Source organism: Leguminivora glycinivorella, chromosome Z (assembly GCF_023078275.1).
Source record: "Leguminivora glycinivorella isolate SPB_JAAS2020 chromosome Z, LegGlyc_1.1, whole genome shotgun sequence".
NCBI classification, from domain to species: Eukaryota; Metazoa; Arthropoda; class Insecta; order Lepidoptera; family Tortricidae; genus Leguminivora; species Leguminivora glycinivorella.
In genome coordinates this window covers 29,923,726-29,946,375 of record NC_062998.1, presented here as the reverse complement: position 1 = coordinate 29,946,375, position 22,650 = coordinate 29,923,726, and the positions used below count along the sequence as shown (strand labels likewise).

The 22,650-nt window shown below is 37.5% G+C and overlaps 2 protein-coding genes across 2 annotated transcripts; both read right to left on the bottom strand.

Moving 5' to 3' along the window:
* Positions 1-1,463: 1,463 nt before the first annotated feature.
* On the bottom strand, positions 1,464-7,500 carry LOC125241194. Its single transcript, XM_048149553.1, has 10 exons — positions 7,361-7,500; positions 6,826-7,009; positions 6,064-6,296; positions 5,828-5,954; positions 5,508-5,697; positions 4,798-4,927; positions 4,513-4,594; positions 3,722-3,852; positions 1,928-2,009; positions 1,464-1,600 (listed from the first exon to the last, which is right to left on the bottom strand). The coding sequence occupies exons 1-10, from the start codon at positions 7,403-7,405 to the stop codon at positions 1,524-1,526; spliced, it is 1,281 nt and encodes a 426-aa protein (XP_048005510.1). The 5' UTR covers positions 7,406-7,500; the 3' UTR covers positions 1,464-1,523.
* A 973-nt stretch (positions 7,501-8,473) lies between these two features.
* On the bottom strand, positions 8,474-22,191 carry LOC125241527 (Y+L amino acid transporter 2). Its single transcript, XM_048150055.1, has 10 exons — positions 21,643-22,191; positions 15,129-15,231; positions 13,435-13,550; positions 13,196-13,321; positions 12,879-12,978; positions 12,403-12,571; positions 11,868-12,068; positions 11,446-11,595; positions 10,747-10,918; positions 8,474-10,405 (listed from the first exon to the last, which is right to left on the bottom strand). The coding sequence occupies exons 1-10, from the start codon at positions 21,845-21,847 to the stop codon at positions 10,344-10,346; spliced, it is 1,404 nt and encodes a 467-aa protein (XP_048006012.1). The 5' UTR covers positions 21,848-22,191; the 3' UTR covers positions 8,474-10,343.
* Positions 22,192-22,650: the final 459 nt, after the last annotated feature.

Genomic DNA, 22,650 nt, shown 5'->3' with positions numbered 1-22,650 from the left:
TTAGTTATACTTCCGTGGTGGTGACTACTTAAGTGACTACTATGGCTGACATGCCGTCCTTTTTCTTCACGTTGGAGAAAAAGAGCTTTGATCATATTATATTGGCAGGGTGCAAAGCGGGTGGAGGGGGTAGCTAAAACGATCACAGCGCACACTACGGCCAAAATTGACATCTTAGTCGCTGACTTACGCTGTCAAATCCATATTGCTGTAAACCAGCTGTAAACATTTTCATATCGTTTTTGAATCGAAAAAATTTTAGCTATTTCCATGACCGTGGTGAAAACGAAACCACCGTTTAAGTGAATAATTGCCGTAAGAAGAAAAGTGTCGTCCAACCTCTGAAGTATTACTTAAAAGTGCGTAATCTTTTGATACAAGTATTGAATTGAATTTACGGTGAATTCATAGTGCACATTTTATTGGAGGTAGAAAAGCCGATGTGGAAGCCAATCCCAGTTATGTTCCAAAATCATTTTATTTGTTTCCTTAAGTGTGCTCATGTGTACAAATCGAAACGGATTGACGAAAATGCGTAAATATCGACGTTTCAATCGGACGAAAGAGCACGAGAACAATAAAAGCAGAAGTAGTCCATCCGCTGAAGGCTTATCACATTTTAAATAAAATTCCTGAGAACTTATTTTATCGCATTGATGATTACATATTTGATGTGATATCTGCTAAACCTCCAATATTTTCAAGTAAATGAAACAAGTTTTTGTAATGTATACTATAATTAAAAGATAATATGATAGTATACTTTCGGCCTATGACAGCTGGCTTTGAATTTCGCCATATGAATTACTTTGTCAGTAGAAAAATGCGCGAAACTCAAAAATTTCCTACGATCTAATTGATAAAGGCACTTGAACAAGCAACTTGTATTCATATGGCTAGCCATATAAGACTGGTTTGCCGAGGTTTAGCATAATAGGTTCTGGGAGCGTATTTATCACCTCGTATGAACACTATTTCACTGTGGGGTTCACTTTGGTAAAGAGGGTTAAAATTATATCTCGTAACACATCTGCCGGCCTAGCCGAAAAGGCTATAAAAACGAAAAGATAGCTCCCGTATAAATAAAACAGACGCGATGATAGGCGAGTTATAATTAGTTCGTCGCCGAGCTATGACCTACAAATCTTTTATTTACACGTGAGCGATTATCTTTTGTTCGTTTTTATAGCCGATAGCTCATAGCTTAGGTACTCGCTTTTGGTAGATGGGACCAGTGCTAAGAAGACTTAGCTACGCGGTACTAGACAACGTCGAACTTACGATGCGTAAGCGATGGTGACGTTGTCTAGGTACCCTGGAGTTACAGGCTGACATGACATTGTTTAACATTAAATTACTATTTATTTTACTCTTTCAAGGCGTTTACGAGCGTATTAACTAGAAAAGTATACGCTCGTTGGAGTACGCTAAACTGAAACCACGATAGAGATAAAACAAAGACAATCTACTAATTTGTATATTTTATCAAGTGATGGTGTTAGGAAACGTCTTCAATATTGTTCTTATCCTTGGTCGAACTGCGGCTGGCCTTGTGAATCACGTCTGAAGTAATTGGGCCCCTGGGCACTCATATCTCCAGCTATAACAAAGGAGTATTTTCCATTATGCAAGTGAAAAAAATGTTATCGAGGGTGTTATGTTAACGAATGAAATGCTCGAGTCATTTAGTTCACCAGTCACGACACTAAATAAACCAAGAAAATTCAACTTTTCGGACAACGGTCTCTATCATTCTAATTACGCCTTGCTTGGAGTAAAAGAGATAATTACTCGATTTCGATGTTCTCGGTAGACCCTTTTTTACAAGTAATTTATTGTAGGTAGGTAATGTTTTACAAGTTACATAAGAATACGCAAAGGATACGGAATACAATACGGTTTAGTAACATCAAAGTAACATGTTTACCTGGTCCATCAGATAAATGCGGATTGGATATGATTTCTTCGCCGGTCGCAGACACAGGTGATCGGAAGTTTGCTGGTTGCACCTGCACGGCGAAAAGAAGAAGTCACTTATGAGTCAAATAAAAAACTACCTGTCGAACATATAGCACGAAATTCTCGAAAACAAAAAACCTCAACCGTCTCACGTCTTAGTTTTCCTACTAGGCAAATCAGCTTCTTTTTAAGAACTGTTAAAACGATTTGCTAAATAAATACTAATTAAGGTAACGGACCCAATCATGGACAGTTTAAGGAAAATTTTCGCCTGTTTTTGATATTTCACTCATAAATGTAAAAATTCTACCGCTAAGCGTGTTAAATCTTAAATGTCCTATCCTTCTTTTACATTTCAAGCGTATTGCAGAATGGATATTCCTAATAGTTTCTTCATACTTAACAAATTAAAACTAGGTGTTTTTTCTCCAATTATGGACGGCAGTTCTCCAGTAATGGATCCCCCATTATGGACAGTGAAATAAGTTTAAAATTTTACTTTTAAAGCCAACTGATACTCAATGAGTCAATTTTATATACCATAAATACAATTAGTTTGAGTTATTTTAACATAGGATTGTTTCTTGTAAATTTTGGTTTTGTAAATTGTTCCTTGTCCATCATAGAGTAGGCAGGTAGGCAGTTTTTCGGTTCCAGTAATGGACACTCGCAAAATAACGCCATTTCTTTATATCTTTGGAGCAACAAACTAGTATGTTTTATACCTTATCTCATGCTTAATGCAGTAAGTAAAACGCATTCAAGTTTACACCGAGTATTATTTTTTTATTATTTTATACATGAACTCAACTCTCTTAGCAACATTACTAAGAATTCGTCTTGATATTTTTTTCAGTAAACTGATGAATTTTATCTTGTCGCCAAATCCTTCAGAAATAACCGAATTAATTGAAACTTCAAAATGAAACAGCTCTACAACTCTAGTTTATGGTACATAGCCGTCAGTTTTTAGAAACTAATTTTAGATACTTATTTTTAAGGATTTGTGTTTTTTTGTCCATAATGGCATCACCGTCCATTATGGGCTATTTCACCTTACTATGAAATACTGAGGAGTGACGTCACGGTCAATTCATTTACTTTATATCTTTCTCTGATCTTCTGATCTTTATATTTTTCACTGACATTTTATCCCGCCAGGCGGCGCCTGTGCAAGTGTCTAGGCATGTCACTGTCATTCATATGTCATTCAAAAAACATATCATCTTCTCGCTCTCACGTATGAACTAATAGGGTGGCGCCATCTGTCATAACCTTTTAGTGTGTTTCCTCGTTATGTTTAAACATAACTATTGTCCATATTTTTTTCTAATTATGTGGTGCTTTATTTCGTGTCCTGCATAATAGTACATTACGATACAAGTGCGTAAAAAAGGAAGTTCGAAACGAGTGGCGATAGATTAAAACACGACCGAAGGGAGTGTTTTAAATCGGCACGAGTTACGAATTTCCTTTTCGCACGTGTATCGTACGACGTTTTTCAGTACAGATGAGCCTCCGAAGTTTCGACCTGGCATATAATGAACCACTTCTCGAACTAGTGCGTAAAAAAACGACCATCTGTACTGAAAAATATTTTAAGTATAGGAAACTAGCCTATTAAGAGATGCCCCCGTTTATTGCAAAGTAGTGTATGTCATAATACTCATAATCTTGAATTTTATGTATTTGTATAACCTAAAGATTTTACTTTCTCTACAACCTCAGTCATCCGTCGTGCCATTAAAAGGACCCCTGTTACCTGTCCGTCGTTCTTCAACAAATCCATCGCTGCCGGGTAATTCGGGAACCTGTTGAAAATGCCGTTCAAGTTGTAATGTAGATTCATGTCCGGCCCAATGTTAGCTTTGAGAAGTTGCTCCCAAATGCCACCTGTAAGCAAAATACATAGAAGATTGAAGACTCTAAGTATAGCTATACACTAATTAAGTTATTTAAGACATTAAGTGCCAGGACAAGCTACGCTTGACGACCAATAACATCAACACGAGAAACCCGTTTGTAGAGGAAATCGACCACGGATAGAGGCTTGGCGGATTGCTAGCAGTGAATACATTTAATATTAATTTTAGAATCCGTTCAAGTATACTCATATGTATAATTGTATAGTCATAGATTAAATATGAGAAGATCATACCATCCCATACATTAAAATGCAACCGCCTAAGAACGCGCATTCACTACACCACACATAGATGGCGCCACAAAAAAATACCTTGTTGCCATCGATTATTTGTAGATTGGCGTTAAGTGTCACTTTCAAGCCATAAATATATGTCAAAAGTAACACTGAACTCCATCTACAAGTATAATCGAAAGGTACATTAATTTGTTTTGTGGCGCCATCTATGTGTGGTGTAGTGTATGCGCGTTTTTAGGAGGTCGCATTTTAAATATTTTAATGTATGGGATGGTATGATTTTCTTATATTTAATCTATGGTATAGTATAGCCACCAAACTTGACCTTACAAACTGTGGAAAGTGGTATAGATATTGGTTTTAGCTATGTGCCAGAACTGAACAATAACTACCTTTATCGGCCGGCACTACTGGTCTGTTGGAATGCCACGGGTACTCAGCGTGCGCTTGGAAGTAAATTGCGTACGTCGAAAGCTGAAATTTAAAATAAATGTTGAGCAACACAAAACAGGAACATTATATTTTCTCTACGGAAAGATATTTTAAGAGACTTCTTACAAGATTTGTTTGATGATCATAAGTTCTCTAAAGTTAGAAATTATGAGACAGTTATGCTGCAAGAGCTCGTTTCGTTTTGTCTTTTCTATAACAGCTTAAGTAGTTAAAAATAAAGTTACCTGAGTGTAATAGAGAGCCAGCCAATATTTGCCGCCGTGAGCGATGAACTCCGTGTCGTTGGCGCGCAGGAGGTCCGGCGGCAGCTGCGCAGTGGCCAACTCTGGAGATATGCGTAAATTGCACCCATACCTGTCCGTGTAACATTGCATTATCGGCCAGTGTTACAATAAATGACTACGAGCATGTACTCCATATACGACTGCCTATAGTCAGATGACAACCAAAACGTATACTAAAAAATAATACTTTCAATTTGTAGAGGTTAACAATGTTCATAACTATTCCAAATTTCAAGTCGATAGCATAAGTAGTTCTCGAGATATTTAGAGATGTGACAGACAGAAGGACAGAGCATCGGCATAACGGTTCCTTTTGTACCTTTTTGGTACGGAACCCTAAAAACAATGTAGGTATCTTGATAATCACAATAATGTGGATAGGCTAAGTGAGAAATGTATCAAAGTTGTTTATGCTTGTGGTTTTGTATATTTGTCATGGCGCAGCCGGTAGGATGCGAACCCACGCTCCCAATTTTCGCCTTACCTAAATTTGGTACGAATAAGTTTCACTAATGGAGATGTTCTTATGGTGGTATAGGTAAGTTTTGACAGTCGAATATGCGAATAATATTCTGTAAGGCATTGTCTCCTCACAAAATATCGGGTGTACCCATACTTAAATAAAAAAAATATAAAAGTAACACAATTACCAGTCAGGACAAGCCTTAAGTATGTCGTATGGTGCCCTGTAGTATTCGGCTCTCCTTACGACGGGATTCCTAATATTAAACCGCTCGTTAGGGTCCGACATGTTGATTTTCTTTATTCTGATCTCCCGGCGCTCACAAATATAGTCGTAATGGAACTTGGGGACTACATCTCCTCGAGCACAGTACGTTTCTGGAAATATAATTTGACTATTTCATTTATTAAATTAAATATCTATATAGTATTATTGTCTCCGATTAGTGCGATAGTGAGCGCGTTTTCATTGGTTTTCATAATACGTATATTATTTATCAGGACTTACTTTTGTATGTGCCATCCATGGACTTCACCGCAGCGTATTTATCGATACAATATTTGTAGCCAATAACCGTTGGGAAGCGAAGATACGGAACTTTACACGAAAATCTCCCTTCTTGGTACATTGCACCCTGGAATCACAATTTCAAAATAGTATAAAATAAATGCCCTCCGTCTTTTATTATATGGGCACTTCTTAGGACAATAGAGCAGAGTGAATTATGTAGATTAAAATAAAACCTTGCATATAAGACTTCGCCTGCCAGGCGGTCGCGAGACTCCACCGAAGCAGTAGGTCCTAGTCCCGTTGATCATGATCTCCGTCACGCCAATGTGCGAGATGAGCGTGATGCCGTTGATACCGGCAAGCGCGAACCGTTGCATCCCCGCGCGCTTGCGCACTTCCACGTTGTTTTTCATGCTCATGGTGTTCACGATCGCTTGCCAGCCGTACACGAATTCGTGCATTGGACCTAAACAGATACAATTATTATGTACATACAGTTTGTATTGTGCCGTAAATTTTTATATAACACATGAGGACTTTTACTCAATACAAAACATTCGTCGATAGGGCCTAGATACCGATGTCCCTTAGTCTCCTAAAGAACCTAAGCGGAAATATGGACAGGTGGAAAAATAATGAGGCCAACCTATCCCAAAGCTGTCTCCGTTGAGAAAGATAAACATCTCTCCGAAGGAGTCTGACATGAGGCCGGCGATCTGCATGCCCTCCTTCGGCCGCATGGGCACGATCTCGTCCGGGGACACCGTAAGTGCGTTTTCACATTATCCGATCCAATATCGGATGTAGGACCTAAATCCCATACATTGAAGCCGACATCTTTGATTTTTGTCTTTGAAATGCTTCCGACATCCGATATCGGATCGGATAATGTGAAAACGCACTAAGAGTGCGACTGCAGTCGCGAGACACCGATGTTCCTTGACATAGGGCATAAGCGGGTACATATAAGTAGATGAAGAAAGAATAAAGCCAACCTATTCCAAAGCTGTCTCCGTCGAGGAAGTTGAACATCTCCCCGAAGGAGTCTGGCATGAGGCCGGCGATGACGGTGCTCATCTGCATGCCCTCGTCCGGCAGCATGGGCACGATCTCGTCCGGGGACACCGTGAAGGCGTGTGACTGCAGTCGCGTGTTGTTTTTTGCTGGTCCTCCATGGCCCTGAAATACCATAAGGGATCATTTACAGGATGTGAGAACTCGCACGCGAGTTTCATTTCGGTAGGTATTCGAAATCTGAATTGTAAGTAATCTCGACAGTCAACAATGTAGGTACTTTACACTTAGGTAGATGAAGACATTGATAGTGTGAAACAATATACGGTCGTGCGTGCATGCGTTTATAGCTTAAACAACCACTTAGGTAGGTACTTATAATATAGCTGATTATAATGATTGCGGGTGCACGGGAGCGCCCACACCAAGTTAGGCAGTTCAACTGTCTGGTAACTACTAGGCAGTAACAAATAGTTGGTGATGGCAGACCTACATAAACAGATTTTCATCCCTTACCTGATATATCCCGATGGAAAATACTAAATAAAGAATAAGCCACATTCCTACAATGCCGCCTCGCTCCTTGTCGGCGCCCAGTTGGAACTGTTGGGCTGATTAGCCCAATAAAAAAATAATTGGCCCGACGGCATCGCTAACGAACAGCTTGTTAAAAGAAACGATATGGATTAATTGATTGTTAGAAACATAGTTGTTATTGCTGGACCTTATTATTCAAAAGAGCAATTGATTCGTTAATACTACGTACATTCAATCCTAAACGAAGCGAAGGATTCCATAAAATAATTCCGAGAGAGATTCTTAAATAGTATCCAAACTCCAGAGCGTAGTGAGGGATTCAGTCAATTGATGCGGGATATTTAGTAAATGTAACATCAACTCAGCAAAACCAATGTATATTAATTTGTATAAAAGCTACTAATGTACAATTCCACTAAAAAATAATACAAAACTTGTGATACATATATGACCAGATTAGTGAGGATGTCTTATATCTACACTAACAGGTATTTCATAAAATACTTGATTAAGCGATTCATATCAGTCACAACAATGATGAGGTAAAAAGCAAAAAAGTCTATGATCTCACACAATAAGTATCTACTTACATTTAATTAAGTAATACAAAATTAATACAAGGAGGTAGCTATAGCTACATCATTTTATAAGTACAATTTTAATGAAGCCATAACACATGGTTCTGTATATATGAAAAATTGATAATAAGCACCAAGTAGGCATCATCTTTTTGATGAGTAGTTAGTGAGTTACACAACATGTAAGATATCAAAAAAATGGCGTGGAGTCCCTTCGCGCGGAAGAAGTGAAACTTCTAATACGAACAAACACAAACGATAGTATTTTATGCAACAGGCGTTTAAAGGAGGTCAAAAAAGACGAGTAGCGTGACTGCGTGAGTGAATTTGAGGCGAAGCCGAAAATTGTTATTAAGACGCCGCGAGTACTTTTTGACTCAGTTAAACACCGTTGCATACAATACTTTTTCTACGACCATGCACTTGTTTTCTTGAATAACTTTCGTGAAATTCACACTGTTTCCTGTATTTTGACGCAAAAGTTTGCACTTTCAGCTCAGCTGCCCAAAGCCTTCCCGCGCACGCGCGCATTATCGTTATAACAATGCGTTGCCATGGTTACAGAGCCAAACAATGCGTTTTTAGTTTTTTCGATACTGCGCGCATGCGCGGAAAGCCGGCGGACGCTGGCTTTGGGAAATAGACTTTTATATAGGGCTTAAAAGATATATGCACGACCCTGTAAATGACGAATAACAGTTCGGGAGTAGAAAAAACATAAAAAGTACACCTGTGCCGGGGATCAAACCACGGATCTCTGTCTTGTGACTCCGGCACGAACACCGCCTAGCCACCGAGACTTAGAGCAGTTACAGCAAGTCGACGTAAATAGGTAATCAATTTTCGTCACTGAAAAAACCCCGCTTTACCACCTTTTGGTTCTGGGGACCTAGTACTACAGGTGATAGGAAATATAACTAGCTAAATTTGTATTATTTAGCCTTTCGCTTCTGCTCTGCGGCCCCTGGTGCTACATGTGATCGGAACTATGGTGTAGTGTAGCTAGGGAAGTTCATATATGAAAATGTTTATACAGACAGACGTGTGTGTAACCCCGACTTACCACCTTTCGGTTCTGGAACCCTGGTACTACAGTGCTTTCATACCCCCTACAACCTCGTTTGCAAGTCGGATTAGAAGTTTCACTTCAAAAATCACATGGTGAGTTTGATACACAATACACATACAGTGTGAAAATTCAATGCGGCCCAATATTTATACTGGTTACTGTTAAATCTAAGGTTTTTTATAGGTAAATACTTAATTAATGTGGAAAATTTACTGCAAATAACTAAGCAAACAATGTAACGCAACATACAAGTTAATATACCAACCGGGTTTCTTTGGACATGGACAAATTCTAACTTGAACCAAGTTATGGTCGGTATTGAATTTACACATTGTATAGTCATTTACACAAGTTTGTCAGTAGGAAAAGAAGCGAATATAATTTTTTTCTAGGGCCTTTCGCACCTAATATCCAACTTGTAAAAATGTGTAACACCAAGTTTTTATAAAACGCCAAGTAAATATTTACTTGTAACAATATCTGATTAAATGATTATTTTTTCATTAAGTGAACAAATTATACGCATATGACAAAAACAGGAACCAGGCATGAGATTAATATAGCTACACCAAAGTACATAATAGCTGCCCTCCGATTTTTCTATACATACTAAGTATTATGTAAGTAACTAAATGAGTCAAAATGTTGAGAGCAATACTGTTACATTAGTAAATCGAATCAGTAAGATGCCGAGTAAAAACATCATTATAATAATATAATCAAAAACAACATAACATACCTAATAAAAGAGCACTAAGAGAAAAAAGGACAGCCGTTATTCTATACAAAAGTAATCCCTATTTCCTCTATAACCATTTTCTAATATTGAAAAAATTTGAAACAGAAAACAGATTTCACCTATTTTTAATACTCTTCCATTTGAATATTCGTTAAAATTAAAACGTAGGGAAATAGTTATGGTTGAAATACTATACATATTTTATTGTTTCAACACAGAATTTTCAATAGGTTATGTTAATACCCAAAAAGTAAGTATAATAAAATGAGGACTACGTTTCTTTGAGCGCGTTAACAGCAACGACTGTCTCAAATAAAGCTCTTTTTTGGTGTGTTTTTTTACTAATAGGTACCTACATAAAGAACACACAAAAATACTTACATTAATGTTCAAAACACTTAAAGTTAAATAAAAACAACGCAACCTAAAGTCTAATCAAATCACACAAAGCAGATCAAACATAATCTAAAGAGAGTACTAATAATAAGAGCAAAAGGTACTAAACTTCAACAAGAGACTGTACAACAACTAAACTGGGAGATATGATGTGAGATTCAATGTTTTAAGTCTTAGGATTCATTCTTCTTTGTCTTCTACGGCTGATAGGAACAGCTTTTGGCATCCGTGGGTGAATTGAGCTGAAATAAAAAGAATACCTTAAGACTTACGAAACAGCCAATGTTAGTGACAAAAAAGTCTTCGTTAACAGCAAAAAACTATTTAGTTTAATGCTAGGTATAACGTGGGAAAATATATTTATTAATGATCGGTATTTAGAACTATGTACTAGGGTCGGAATTCTTTTAATTGTTGGTATTTTTTGGCTACCTACGTCACATTAACGCAGAAGAAGAAAATAACAACTGATAGTTATATAAGGGCAATTGACAACTTAAGTTCATATCACTGCCACCACCGGCACCACAAGCAGCACCGCCCACCGGCATCCACGTGCACAGGACCTATAGTCAACACTCACTAGCGACGGGAACCAGCCACTGCGGCCGGCGGCGCACGAAGCCGTAGTAGACGGGCACGCCGGCCAGCGTCATGAGCGCGCCCGCCAGCACCGCCACCGGCTCGGCGCGTACCGGCACCACCAGCAGCACTGCGCACAGAGACACGAACACCACCGGCATCCATGTCGGCACCTGCACCAGACGGTATACTATGTAACCCGATAGGACGGTCACCACAGATAAGCGATACTGTATCCTAAGCTGTACTTCAGCATAGTATAATAAAGAGTACTATCGTACAGTATGGCCACTTCCGCTCCCCGCTGAAAGTGCCACCCAACCCCTTTCGGTTACCTCACAGACCTCACAGTTACCACCTGTCAAAAACGCGAACAGTCGATCTGTCATATTTCACTCATACATACATAGTAGGCGTTCACCTACACGTGCTTAGACTGTGTGCTAGGAACGCGCCTCTATCATATATTTGATCGCCAGTGTCCGACGTGTGACTTTAATGTGAACTTTATGTTATGAGCTATTTTTTTCGAACAAGTCCAAGGTGTCATCCAATCCACAGGTGTATTCCACAGTGGATAGATTTAGATTAGGTACATGAGTTTTACTACAAAAAGTGAATACAGACAAAATAAGAGATGAAGATAAGCTGTTACCGTAGTGCCAACTGATCAGTTAATAGATTAATAAATGAAAAATACCTTAATAGGCCTAGGCAAGTCCGGTTTCTTATACCGCAGCCACAACACGGCGCTGCAACTGAGGGTGGTGAAGAAGGACTCGACTATGGTACAGTACGTAATCAGCGACGTCAGATTGCTAGGGATCAGCATTATCAGTGAAATTATCATCTGAAACAATAAAAACATAGAGGTCAAGTCGATTTACTCGTTCATAGGCTCCAAAATAGATTTGTTAGAAATGAGAGCGTCTAAATAATGCCCTTTGTACCTACTTTAGCTTACATTTTCTTCGTAACAAGTATGTAATAGGAAAAAGTGCTCAATATTTTGACTATCTGTCCCTGAATATGAGTCAAATTCAAATCTAATTTCCAAGAGACCTTAGTCTGTCATGACGAGTTTCCACGTAGGACTAATTGCATTGCAAACCCTCGACTTACCAAGAAAACGAGGGACGGCAACGGAGACATACATTTAACGTTAATGTGTGCAAGTAGTTCAGGCATGTGGCCGTTCCTGGCGCCGGCGAAGCACATGCGCGATGACGTCATGATATGCACGGTCAGCCCACCCAGGATAGCTATCGCGACGAGTGAGGGCATGGCGTACCGCACCCAGCCTAATGCGGCTATGGAGAAATCCTGGAAACATTGTTTACTTTAACACTACAAAAATGGTAAAGGAGAAAAAAAAATGAAAGGTGCAAATTGAAACCCGGCGCAATGAGGTGGCTGCAGACATTGACGTATTACCGTGGTTTCTAGTTATTTTTGACTATAGGTATAAATCGAACACAGCTGCACGAAACCAGCTATACGTTGCCGAGTCCGAACTTAGGTAGATAAATAATACCGACGTACGACGTTAACAATACGGCAACTAGACACAGAAGCAACTAGATATGCAGTCAGGTTAAATCTAAATTTACTTTGCAACATTGCGCGGTCACAAGACCTTTACATTGACCATACTTACGACAGCAATAGCTTCAGTGGCCCTAACTCCAGTAGGTCCCAACACAGCCAGGTAAGCGACGTTTGCCAGCAAGTAAATGGCGGTCACCAGCGGCAGAGATAGGTAAATAGCGCGAGGCAAGTTCACGAACGGATCCCTGAGTTCCTCCGTCATGAAATTCAAGTAACTCCTTTTTGTGGTACATGAAATGATAAAAACAAGCTAGTAGGTTTTTTTACCTTACAGGTTATTAAACGGATCGAAGAAAAAGCGGACCAGACCAAAGGGCCCAGCTTAGCGTAGAGCACGGCTTATCTTCGGCGGCAAAATTGGCTGCCATCAATGGCAATATCATAATAAATCCTACGGCCGAGTTAGATGCGAGTGTTGAAAATGCCATATTTTGCATTAAGTAGGTAGTATCCAGATTATCGAATGTCAACCAGAGGTACCGCATAATGTACTTAGTAATCTACTCCGTATTGAATAGTACTTACCATCCTGAATACGAAAATATTCCCGAGTAGAAAGCAACAGACCAGTCACTAACTGATGTCTTTGTTCCTTCCCAGCCATCCTCAAAATTTTCAACCCTTCCTGAAAACAAGCATTCATATTTAGCTCTTACTCCTACAGTCAAGTGCAAAAATACGTATCGATTTTATCCGCTCAAAAATATGTACCGAGACCTTATTCCGCCGACATAAAGTGCTATGGGACATATTTTTGATAAGTTGTACGCACCCATATTTTTACACTTGACTGTACAATAGGACTTTAATTGTTTATTTTTAAGTTATGCTATGAAATTTACCTTGGCACAACCACACAATACCGCCAATAATTATTATGAACAATGCAGATATTTTTGTGAACATGAAGACATTTTGCAGTTTAGTGGTAAACCGAACATCATAAGCATTTATAAATGTGAGGAAACCTGCAAACAAATAGGATTTAAAATAACAGTACCATAACTATTATGTTTCATCATTCTAATGAATCCCGGAATCAAGCCAGTGTGTTCTCAATTAGTATGAAGATTGTACTTACAAATAGTTACTGCTGCAATTAATTTCTGGCTTAATGGTTCAATGGGACAATTTGGAAATATGGGCTCCAATAAGTTGTTAGCAAAAGTCAATGCCATTATAGCATTTGTACTCGGTCTAAAAACAATAATAAATGTTAGAAATGTGTTCTCGTCAAATGGAGAAAAATTGTAATAGCTGTAGTTATACTTACAATAAGGACTGTATCGATAAGTATAAGGACAAAACAAACCTCGTTTAAATGTTGACATGTGCATAATTTTATATTATTATGTTCCGAGAGTATGATCTGAAGGTATTGGTAAGCACTATTTGATATAAGAAGGTCTAATTTTTTTTTATTTTAGAGACTTTATGGTACTTTCATTAAGGTCTAGCAAATAAATTTCGGACAACCCCTATCTGGCTTAATTTGAGAATATTTCAATGACTGTTTGTACGATTTCAACAAACAAAGGTTAATATGCTGCCAAAATATATTCTTTAAGAGTCCTCTTCATGGTTTTTCAATTGGGTACTTGCAGAATAAATGCGGTGAATTTATATAATTTAAAAAAACGCTATTTTGAGCAACGTTCCGGATTGTCGTAAATTTTTGATGCAAGCAGGATGAGAGAAACAGATAAAAAAATTAGCCATAGGCCAAAGTCTAACTGACATTCACGGTGTTTGAACAGTGCCTAAACCAAATCGATATAAACAGTGTATGATAGTTAAATTCGACATCAAAGTCGGAGTTAGAGGAAGCACCATGCCACATTCTCTAAATGGCCGCCATACACAGATCCTGAACTTTATTTCTTAAAAATAACTATGGCTAGACTATGTCCAGATATTCTGCTTTGTGGATCATATGTCGTTGAGGTTCACACAGTACAATTTTTTTTCGCAATCGTATCGTTTTTTACGCACTTTGTGAATTTTCTAGTAGCATTTGTCCGGAATCGTAATTGTTACTCGGGAGGATTAAGTCAATACTGTCTAAACCACTTGCTTCACGTCGAGTTTCTAGGACAAAATGTGAACCTTATTATGTGCCTTATCAAGCCTATGTCTTGTTTTAAGAAAAAAATATAATAGCAAATAAATACGGCTACTCAAAGTTGTCCTCATACTTAACGATACAGTATTTAAACCAATTACATACATATTTTAAAAAATATATAATTTTTTGCATGTGGTGTGGTGTGGTATAATTTATAAAATCATAAAAAAGTTGTAGCTAAAACAGTCACAACATCCCTTTATTCATATTAATGTCTTTGCAGTCAACTGGTGCAATTACCCTAAGCTGAGCAGTGTATATTAAATAGGGTGATTTGTGAGCAGGAGTGAACAGGGTACTGGGGAGGGTCACACTGAGCAACTTTCATAATGGGGCAACACTGAATTGTGTTTTTTTTTCTTAACTATGACTTAATTGATAGCTAATTATCAATTACGATCTAATTATGACTTAATTGATAGTACTATAGTATGACTCATGAATCACCCTGTATTTGTATTGTATTCATCACATTGATTTGTATAAATTTTGTAATTCAGTCATATTAAAATGTAAGCAAATCCTCCAGCTTGAAAACATCAAGATTTCACCTACAGGGGTAGACAAATTTAATGTTTTCTTGATTTGTTGAGCAAGAAAATATACTCTGGGACACTGACACTATTAAATACATATCAAAATGTACTCACACAAATACCAAATTAGCATCCCAGAGGTAAAGAAATGCTGGCAGTGATCCATAAGCCTCATTGATGTAGTGGTAATCACCTCCACTTTGAGCCAAAGTAGTACCTGAGTGAAAATATGTAAAATGTATGTTAGTAAATCAGCAGTAATGCTTCATGTTTAATATGATTTCTCCCTCACTTGTCATATTGGTTAATCAAATGTCTAGAAACAAACATCAATTGGTTAAAGGGTTAAGCTCTTTGTTTATCACTGTTTAAATTCCACCAATGTGATGGAAAATGACCTTTTGATAAAAACAGTGTCCATGTATCCAGTGGTCATTTATTTTGATTTTATCATTATCCGTAATTCATCAATTGGTAATATAAATTGCCCCAGATCTTGCATATTGAATTCTATTGTGTATACACGGTGTTTCCGGTATCACTCAAAACCTCAGACACCCCAACTGATTTTTATTTTTTAACCGACTTCAAAAAAGGAGGAGGTTCTCAATTCGACTGAATGTTTTTTTTTTTTTTTTTTTTGTATGGTTGGGTGGGGCAAACAGGCAATAGCAAGGCGACGAACAGGTCTGGTACCGACTACAAAAATAATTGATTTGTTTATAATTTGGATGTTTAGCTTATTGCAATACGATAAGAAATCTGAATTGAAAGGTTTATTATTTTTGGCTTTTTAGTTTCTCCGTGTTTTGTAACGCGCTTATTTTTGAAGGCGGTTTTATTTTTTTTAAACTCATCTAGAGTATTCATCTTTTAATTTGATCGTTACTTTTTTTTTAATTGAATTTTTAATTTTCTGTACAGCTCTACTTGACTTTTAGCTCTACACTCAATAAAATAATTGCTAACTACCATCATAAACCATAAGACTATTTATTTGTGTACGTTACTGCAACGACATAAGGTTTACCAATAGACAGCTAAGATGTCACTGTAAAACACTTTAAAGCTTTGTCACAGTAAACTTCAAATTGGACAGGTAATCGCAGTAAGCACAAATAAACTCAATATTCAAAATGACAAGGTTGTAATTAGGTATGAGTTCAATTTGTTATGACTTATGATAAACATTAAGATTTAACTGACAAACAACGTCAAACTAGTAGCGGAAAAAATAATCGTCCAAGTAACCGGCCAGTATTAATACCCCTAAATACTGAAAAAAGGTAAACAACCTCTAGCAATGCGATATACACAATGTTGTATTACGAGTACAATAGAATGGGCACGTAAAAAATAACTAATAATACTAATTTAAATAAAAATATTACCCCCATCAAGATTAGGGATTGCAATCCGGTCTGATATCCAATCCGGCCGGATCCGGCCGGATTTCGGTCCCAATCCGGCGGATCCGGCCGGATCCAGCCGGATTGGCCTTGAGGATTAAAAGTACCCAAATAGTTACTTTCTTTGTATGTTTTCAGCATAATATGAGAAATATGATGGTATTTTGCTTCACGATTAATAAACCAAAAGTTGAAAGCTTAGAAATCAACATTTTTACCAGTTACAAGTATTACTAAAATAATCAGTCGCAAATAAAATTATTTCGTTCTTTTTAAAATTTCATAGCATTACAAAATTATTTTTACTGTATTGTTTTACAGTAATACCTATAGAGCTTTTAATGAGATAACTATTTAAAAAAAGATAATTATGTTTTGTGTTATTTTACAGTTAACTTTTCTCACACGCAAAGAAGAACTAAAAAAAACTACAGTAGCTAAATTAAAGTCATCAAGAGTAATTGACCTTAGTATTATTTGCTATTGCTGAAACCACAATCTTACTGGATACCTATTAAAAATGTTCATATTTAAGCTTTGAATTGTTTTTTTATGATTCTTGTAGCAATGTGCCCCTCATACTTCTTATAAATAAAATAAATAAAATAAAAATAAAAAAGCCTTTTATTTCTAGTAAGACAGTAATGTTACAGAAATTAGAAAAATATATATCTTAACTATTAAAATAAAGTCACACCAGAACCCTTTATGAGGTAAAGGCCTCTTCCAGTTGCATCCATTTATTGCGGTCTTGAGCCACCCAGGTCCAGTTGACCCCGGCTATTTTGGTGATGTCATCTCTCCATCGTGCCAGTGGGTGTCTTCTTTTTCTTTTTCCTCCTGGTCCTATCCAGTCTGTTACTCTAGAGGTCCATCTTTCGTCCGTAAGCCTGGCAATATGTCCAGCCCATCTCCACTTTTGTTTTCGGGCTTGGGTTAGAGCGTCTATGACATTTGTCCTTTCTCTTATTATTGAGCTCCTAATCTTTTGCATCTTACTGATCTTTAACAATCTTCGCTCCATACCCCTTTGGCATGTTACTAGCATTCTTTTTGCTTTGGAAGAAAATTTCCAAGTTTGGCAAGCATATATTAAAGTTGGAAGCAAGCATGTGTCCATAACTCTCTTCTTGAGCCGGATAGATAGGTTACTTTTTAATGTTTCTTTTAAACTCCAAAACTTGTTCCAAGTGTTTTTTACCTTTCTTTCTATCTCTAGCTCGTTTGCTTTGGCATTGAAACTTATTTGTTTCCCTACGTAAACATAGTGATCTACGTATTCTATTTGTTCATCTTCTATGAATATTGGAGTTTCGAAACTATTTGTCATTATTTTTGTCTTTGTGAAATTCATTTCTAGCCCTACGTTTTTGCTCTCCACGTTCAGTGTATTGCACATGCGTTCGAGTATTGAGCTGCTGTTAGCAAATAGGGCTAGGTCATCCGCAAATCTGAGGTGAGAGAGGTTTTTTCCTCTGATGTTTAAGCCGTATGTCTTCCAATTCAGCTTACAGAAAACAGATTCTAGGACAGCTATGAACAGCTTTGGAGATAATGGGTCTCCCTGTCTCACGCCTCTTTTAACTGCGAAGGAAGGTCCAAGGTTATCTAGTTTTATTCTTCTTGAACTGTTTTTATATATCTCTTTTATTATATTGACATAGGTGTTATGTACTTTTTGGTCCTGTAATGCTTTCCAGATGGCTGGGTGCAGTATTGTGTCGAATGCCTTCTTGTAATCGATATAAGCAATGTACAGTGGTGTGTTGAACTCCTGGTGTTTCTCTATGATCTGCTCGATCGTGTGTATGTGATCCACAGTTGAAAAACCACGTCTGAAACCAGCTTGTTCTATTGGCTGGTAGCTATCCAAAGCGATGCCTATTCTTTTTTCTATTATTGATGAGAATAGCTTGTATAAGTTTGGCATTAAGCTTATAGGCCTGTAGTTGCAGACGTCATTTGGATTTCCTTTTTTATATAATAAGATGATGTTAGATTCTGACCATTGTTTCGGTATCATTGTGGATTCTAAGATTAAATTGAACAGATATGTCAACGGAGTACTTAGTAGGGAGTCTGCAGCTCTAATGGCTTCGTTGCACAGGTTGTCTGGACCCGGGCTTTTTTCAAGTTTCAAGCGTTGAATTGCTTTAAAGACTTCTTCTTCAGTGATACATTCTACCTTGTCTTCTTGTCGATCACTATTATTTTGCTTTTTGTTGTTTTCATAACTTGTTCTTGCTTCTGTATCTTCTTTTGCGCTATACAAGTCTCTGTAATAGTTTGTAGCTATGTCAAGGACGTCTTTGCGGTTCTGAGCAGATTTTTTTTGATTCTTCAAACTTTTGATCCAGGTTTTGTGTGTTTGAAGCTCTTTGTGAGCTCTCTTTATGCTACCCGTTTTAGTAAGATGTTTTTCAAGGATTTGAAGTCTATAATTTCTATAGTCGTTTTTTATGTATTTGTTTGTCAGTTTATATAGTGCCTTCAACTCGTTTTTCATAGAGCGCGACTTGGGTTTTGTTTTTTGTAAATGTTGTCTTCTATCGAGTAGAGCTTTTGTGCGGTCTGATAGGATTGGATTTTCATTCTTGTTAGAGTTCTTGATTTGTTGCAAACTTGAGGTGATTGCAGATATTAGTTTATTGTAGAAGTCTTGAACTGTGTCGCTTTCTTTTTGGTCTAGAAGGTCTGGTAAGTACTTTAATAGGTTGCACCTGTATGTTTCAATGTTGACTGTGTTGTCTAGTACGGAGTTTGTATTTGTATTTTTGAAATGTGATCTATTCTTCTTGGTTTTTTGTATTATAATTGTTGACCTGACCATCCTGTGATCTGAGGGGAAGTTTATATTAAGGACCTCTACATTTTGAAATAATTTGGGTTGGTTAGTTAGTATGAAATCGATTTCATTTTTGACTTTGCCATTTGGTGAACGCCATGTCCATTTGCGGTTTAGTCTTCTTTTATAGTGCGTGTTCATGACTGATAGCCTGTTTTCGAAGGCAAATTCCACCAATCTCTCTCCTCGTTCATTCCTAATACCATAGCAATGGTTTTTTATTATGAGTTTTTCTTCAGGTAAACCTTGACCTATCTTGGCATTAAAATCACCCATTATTATCATGTCTTTGTGTGCAATCTCTACTGCTTTTTCAGTGCTTGCAGCTTCTGTCGGTGCATACACCTGGACTATCGATAACAGTTGTCCGTCAAAATTGAGGTTTATTACAGCCACTCGTTCTGTTAGGCCTACAAAGCTATCTAAGCATTGCTTTAGATGTTTCCTAACAAGGAAGCCGACTCCAAACTGACCTGGCGTCTCTCCTTTATAGCATAAAATGAAGTCCTGATATTCCTCTATTGCTTCCCCTTGTCTTCTTACCTCTGCTAGTCCAATAATGTCGTATTTTACTGAATCTAATGCATTTGATAGTTCCAGTAGTCTTTCATGGCTTGATAGACTCCTTATATTGTATGTTGCGATATAGAGTTTGTTTTGATTTGAGTGTTGAGTATTGCTGTGGTTTTTATATGAAACTTCTTTTATATGTTGATGTTCCTTGGTAACTGGAAGGTTGTGGTCTCGTTTCCCCACGGTGACCACTGTCCGGCTTGGGGAAGGTTTTTTTGGTAGTTGTTTAATATTGGTTGTGTTTGAATTGATCTTCTTCCGGGGACTGGTGTGTGCTTATTGTTATTGAGTATTATGTTCGCTCATATAAGGGTGAGAGGCAGAGCTAGCGCTATGGTGGCTCGCAAACTCACAGTTATTTGTTTTGTTTATTTTTTTGGGTGCAGTTTTGTCATTTGTAGCTTTGTCTTGTTTTGATTGCTCTGGTGTTGTAGATGGAGAGCGCTTTCGTTTTTCTTGACCCGTGCCATGGCTGGTTTTCTTTCTTACTATCAATTTATCGTAGCGAATAATTGCCAGGTTTCCTTTTTTAATTTCGTCTTGTTGTGCCGCTTTCAGCTCTTTTCTAGTTTCTAAGATCTCTTTTGGGAAGTCATCTGTTACAAATATGTTATCCGGAAAGAGTTTTTTATTCTTTAAAATTGCAATTTTTCTCCAAGCTAAGGTAAATTTGATCAGTATGGGTCTTATCTTTTTGTCGCCTTTCCTTCCTAATCTATGAATATCACTTATTTCCCATATATCGAAATTTTCTATGTCTGCTGCTTTCGCCATGGTGTTAAGTATTCTTAGTGTTAATTGCATAAGTTCGTTCTGCGTTTTTTTTTTTTTTTTTTTTGCGTTTTTTATCTACTTCTTATATCATGCTGAAAACGTTGTTGTTCTTGTAGTCCTACGTCGCCACAGAGATGCAAAGGGCCTTCTCAAGCTCGCGCCATGCCTTCCTATCTTCAGCTACCCTCGTGGCCTCGCTCCAGCTCGACCCGGTCGCTCGTAGTTCATCCTCAACGGAACGCTTCCATGAGTTTACAGGGCGCCCGGAGCCAAGGCTCCTTCCAGCGGCGGGTTATTTCCAGCCGAAAGAAATGGTTGCGTTATTTCGTTAGAGGGAACTCTTGGAGTTGTGTGCTACCAATGTACTTTTTGTGTCGCGGTTTTCTCACTAATGGGTGTTTGCTGGCATACTCAATAGGTCTTGATTTCGGATAGTGTTTGGCCAGAAAACGCGAAGGATCGACCTCAGTGACATGTTAACGAAAAGTTTTGTCGTATGGCCCTTTGTCACTCTCCACTATTCCACAATTTGCATCCAAGCAAACAATTGCACAGATTTCACTACAGATTCAAAGACGGAAAGTTTGACGTGTCACTTGAGCACATTATTTTACTTCCAAACGGCCTAGTAATGCAAAAAACGTACGTATTAAATTATTTTTTGATTGGAAATCAGACCGGATTTCAATCCCGTTAAGCTACGTTCAAATGTTAGCGTAAATGTTATTTTTTTGCACTATTCTAACATATTAAATTACATTACCATGAAAAAAGCACCGGATCCGGCCGGATTACCGGATCCGCCGGACCGGATTGCAATCCCTAATCAAGATATAGCTCAATCGATTCTACTCTCGATTCTGAACAAACTGTTTTCAGGTTTTTAGTGTTAAGTGAAACACGGTGTATTAATATCAAACTTAATTAGTAATTAATTAAATTGTATTCTCCTTTTACTAGATTATAATACCAATGTAGTTATTTTACCCACCCTACGACAAAACGAAAAGAAAATAATTCAGCTTACCTAGTTCTGCATAGCACAAAGCGCCCAGAGTAGCCAACAATCCACAAGCAGCCCACACTGACAAGGCCCCCCACACTGAGCCTGTGTTTTCCAGCACCTCCTTAGGGGATATAAATATTCCACTGCCAAATATGATGCCTAAAATTATAGCTACCCCCTCTAACAACCCAAGCTGTTTTCGCATTTTAACCCTTTCTTCACCCATCTTAATTTCGTATACCGACTACTGGCGACGAAGTTAAACTTGGTAATGAATAATAAGGTCTACGGTATACTATCTCATTAATTTGTTGTTCTGAACATTACAGCAATTGACCCTTCACATTTTTAATTACAATAATAAAGAAGAGATCTAGCTGCCGGCTTCAGCAAAAGCAACTAGTATGTTTAGGAGAGGCTACTTTAGTAATTTAAACTTTATCTTATGTACTTAACATCCAGATACGGTACACTATTTCAAAATTAGAGACAATTATAGCCGTGTAAACAATATAAATTAACTATTTCGTAAAATTTCCATGCACAGTCCCGAAACAAGAACACATGGCATCGAAATAACTTGTACGTTGTAAAGTTGCCGTTTTTAGAACACAACAAATTTCATTGTAATTATACAAAAAATCGTACTTGGGCAGTAGTGCCAATCAAGTCAACAGAAATAGAAACACAATTGAACTTGACAGCTGTCAATTATGATTCGTTCAAAAATATAAACGTTTTATATTACAATAAAACTATTATTTTGTACCGAGAGGAAGCAAAGAAGGAATAAGCTAATAAGAGCCTGTAATGTGTATTAAAATATTTCCATACCTGTATAAAGCGATCAATATTCCCTAATAAAATAATAAAGTTTCTTGATTGTTTCACTGACAAGTTGTAAGGAGTCGAGTTGGATCGGGCGACGTGTAGAGAAAAATATTACTTAAGCATTTATTCTGAATTAAATTAAATGAACAGACTTATATATTTATTCGCATAATTATAGTAGTTTTTAGATTAAAATAG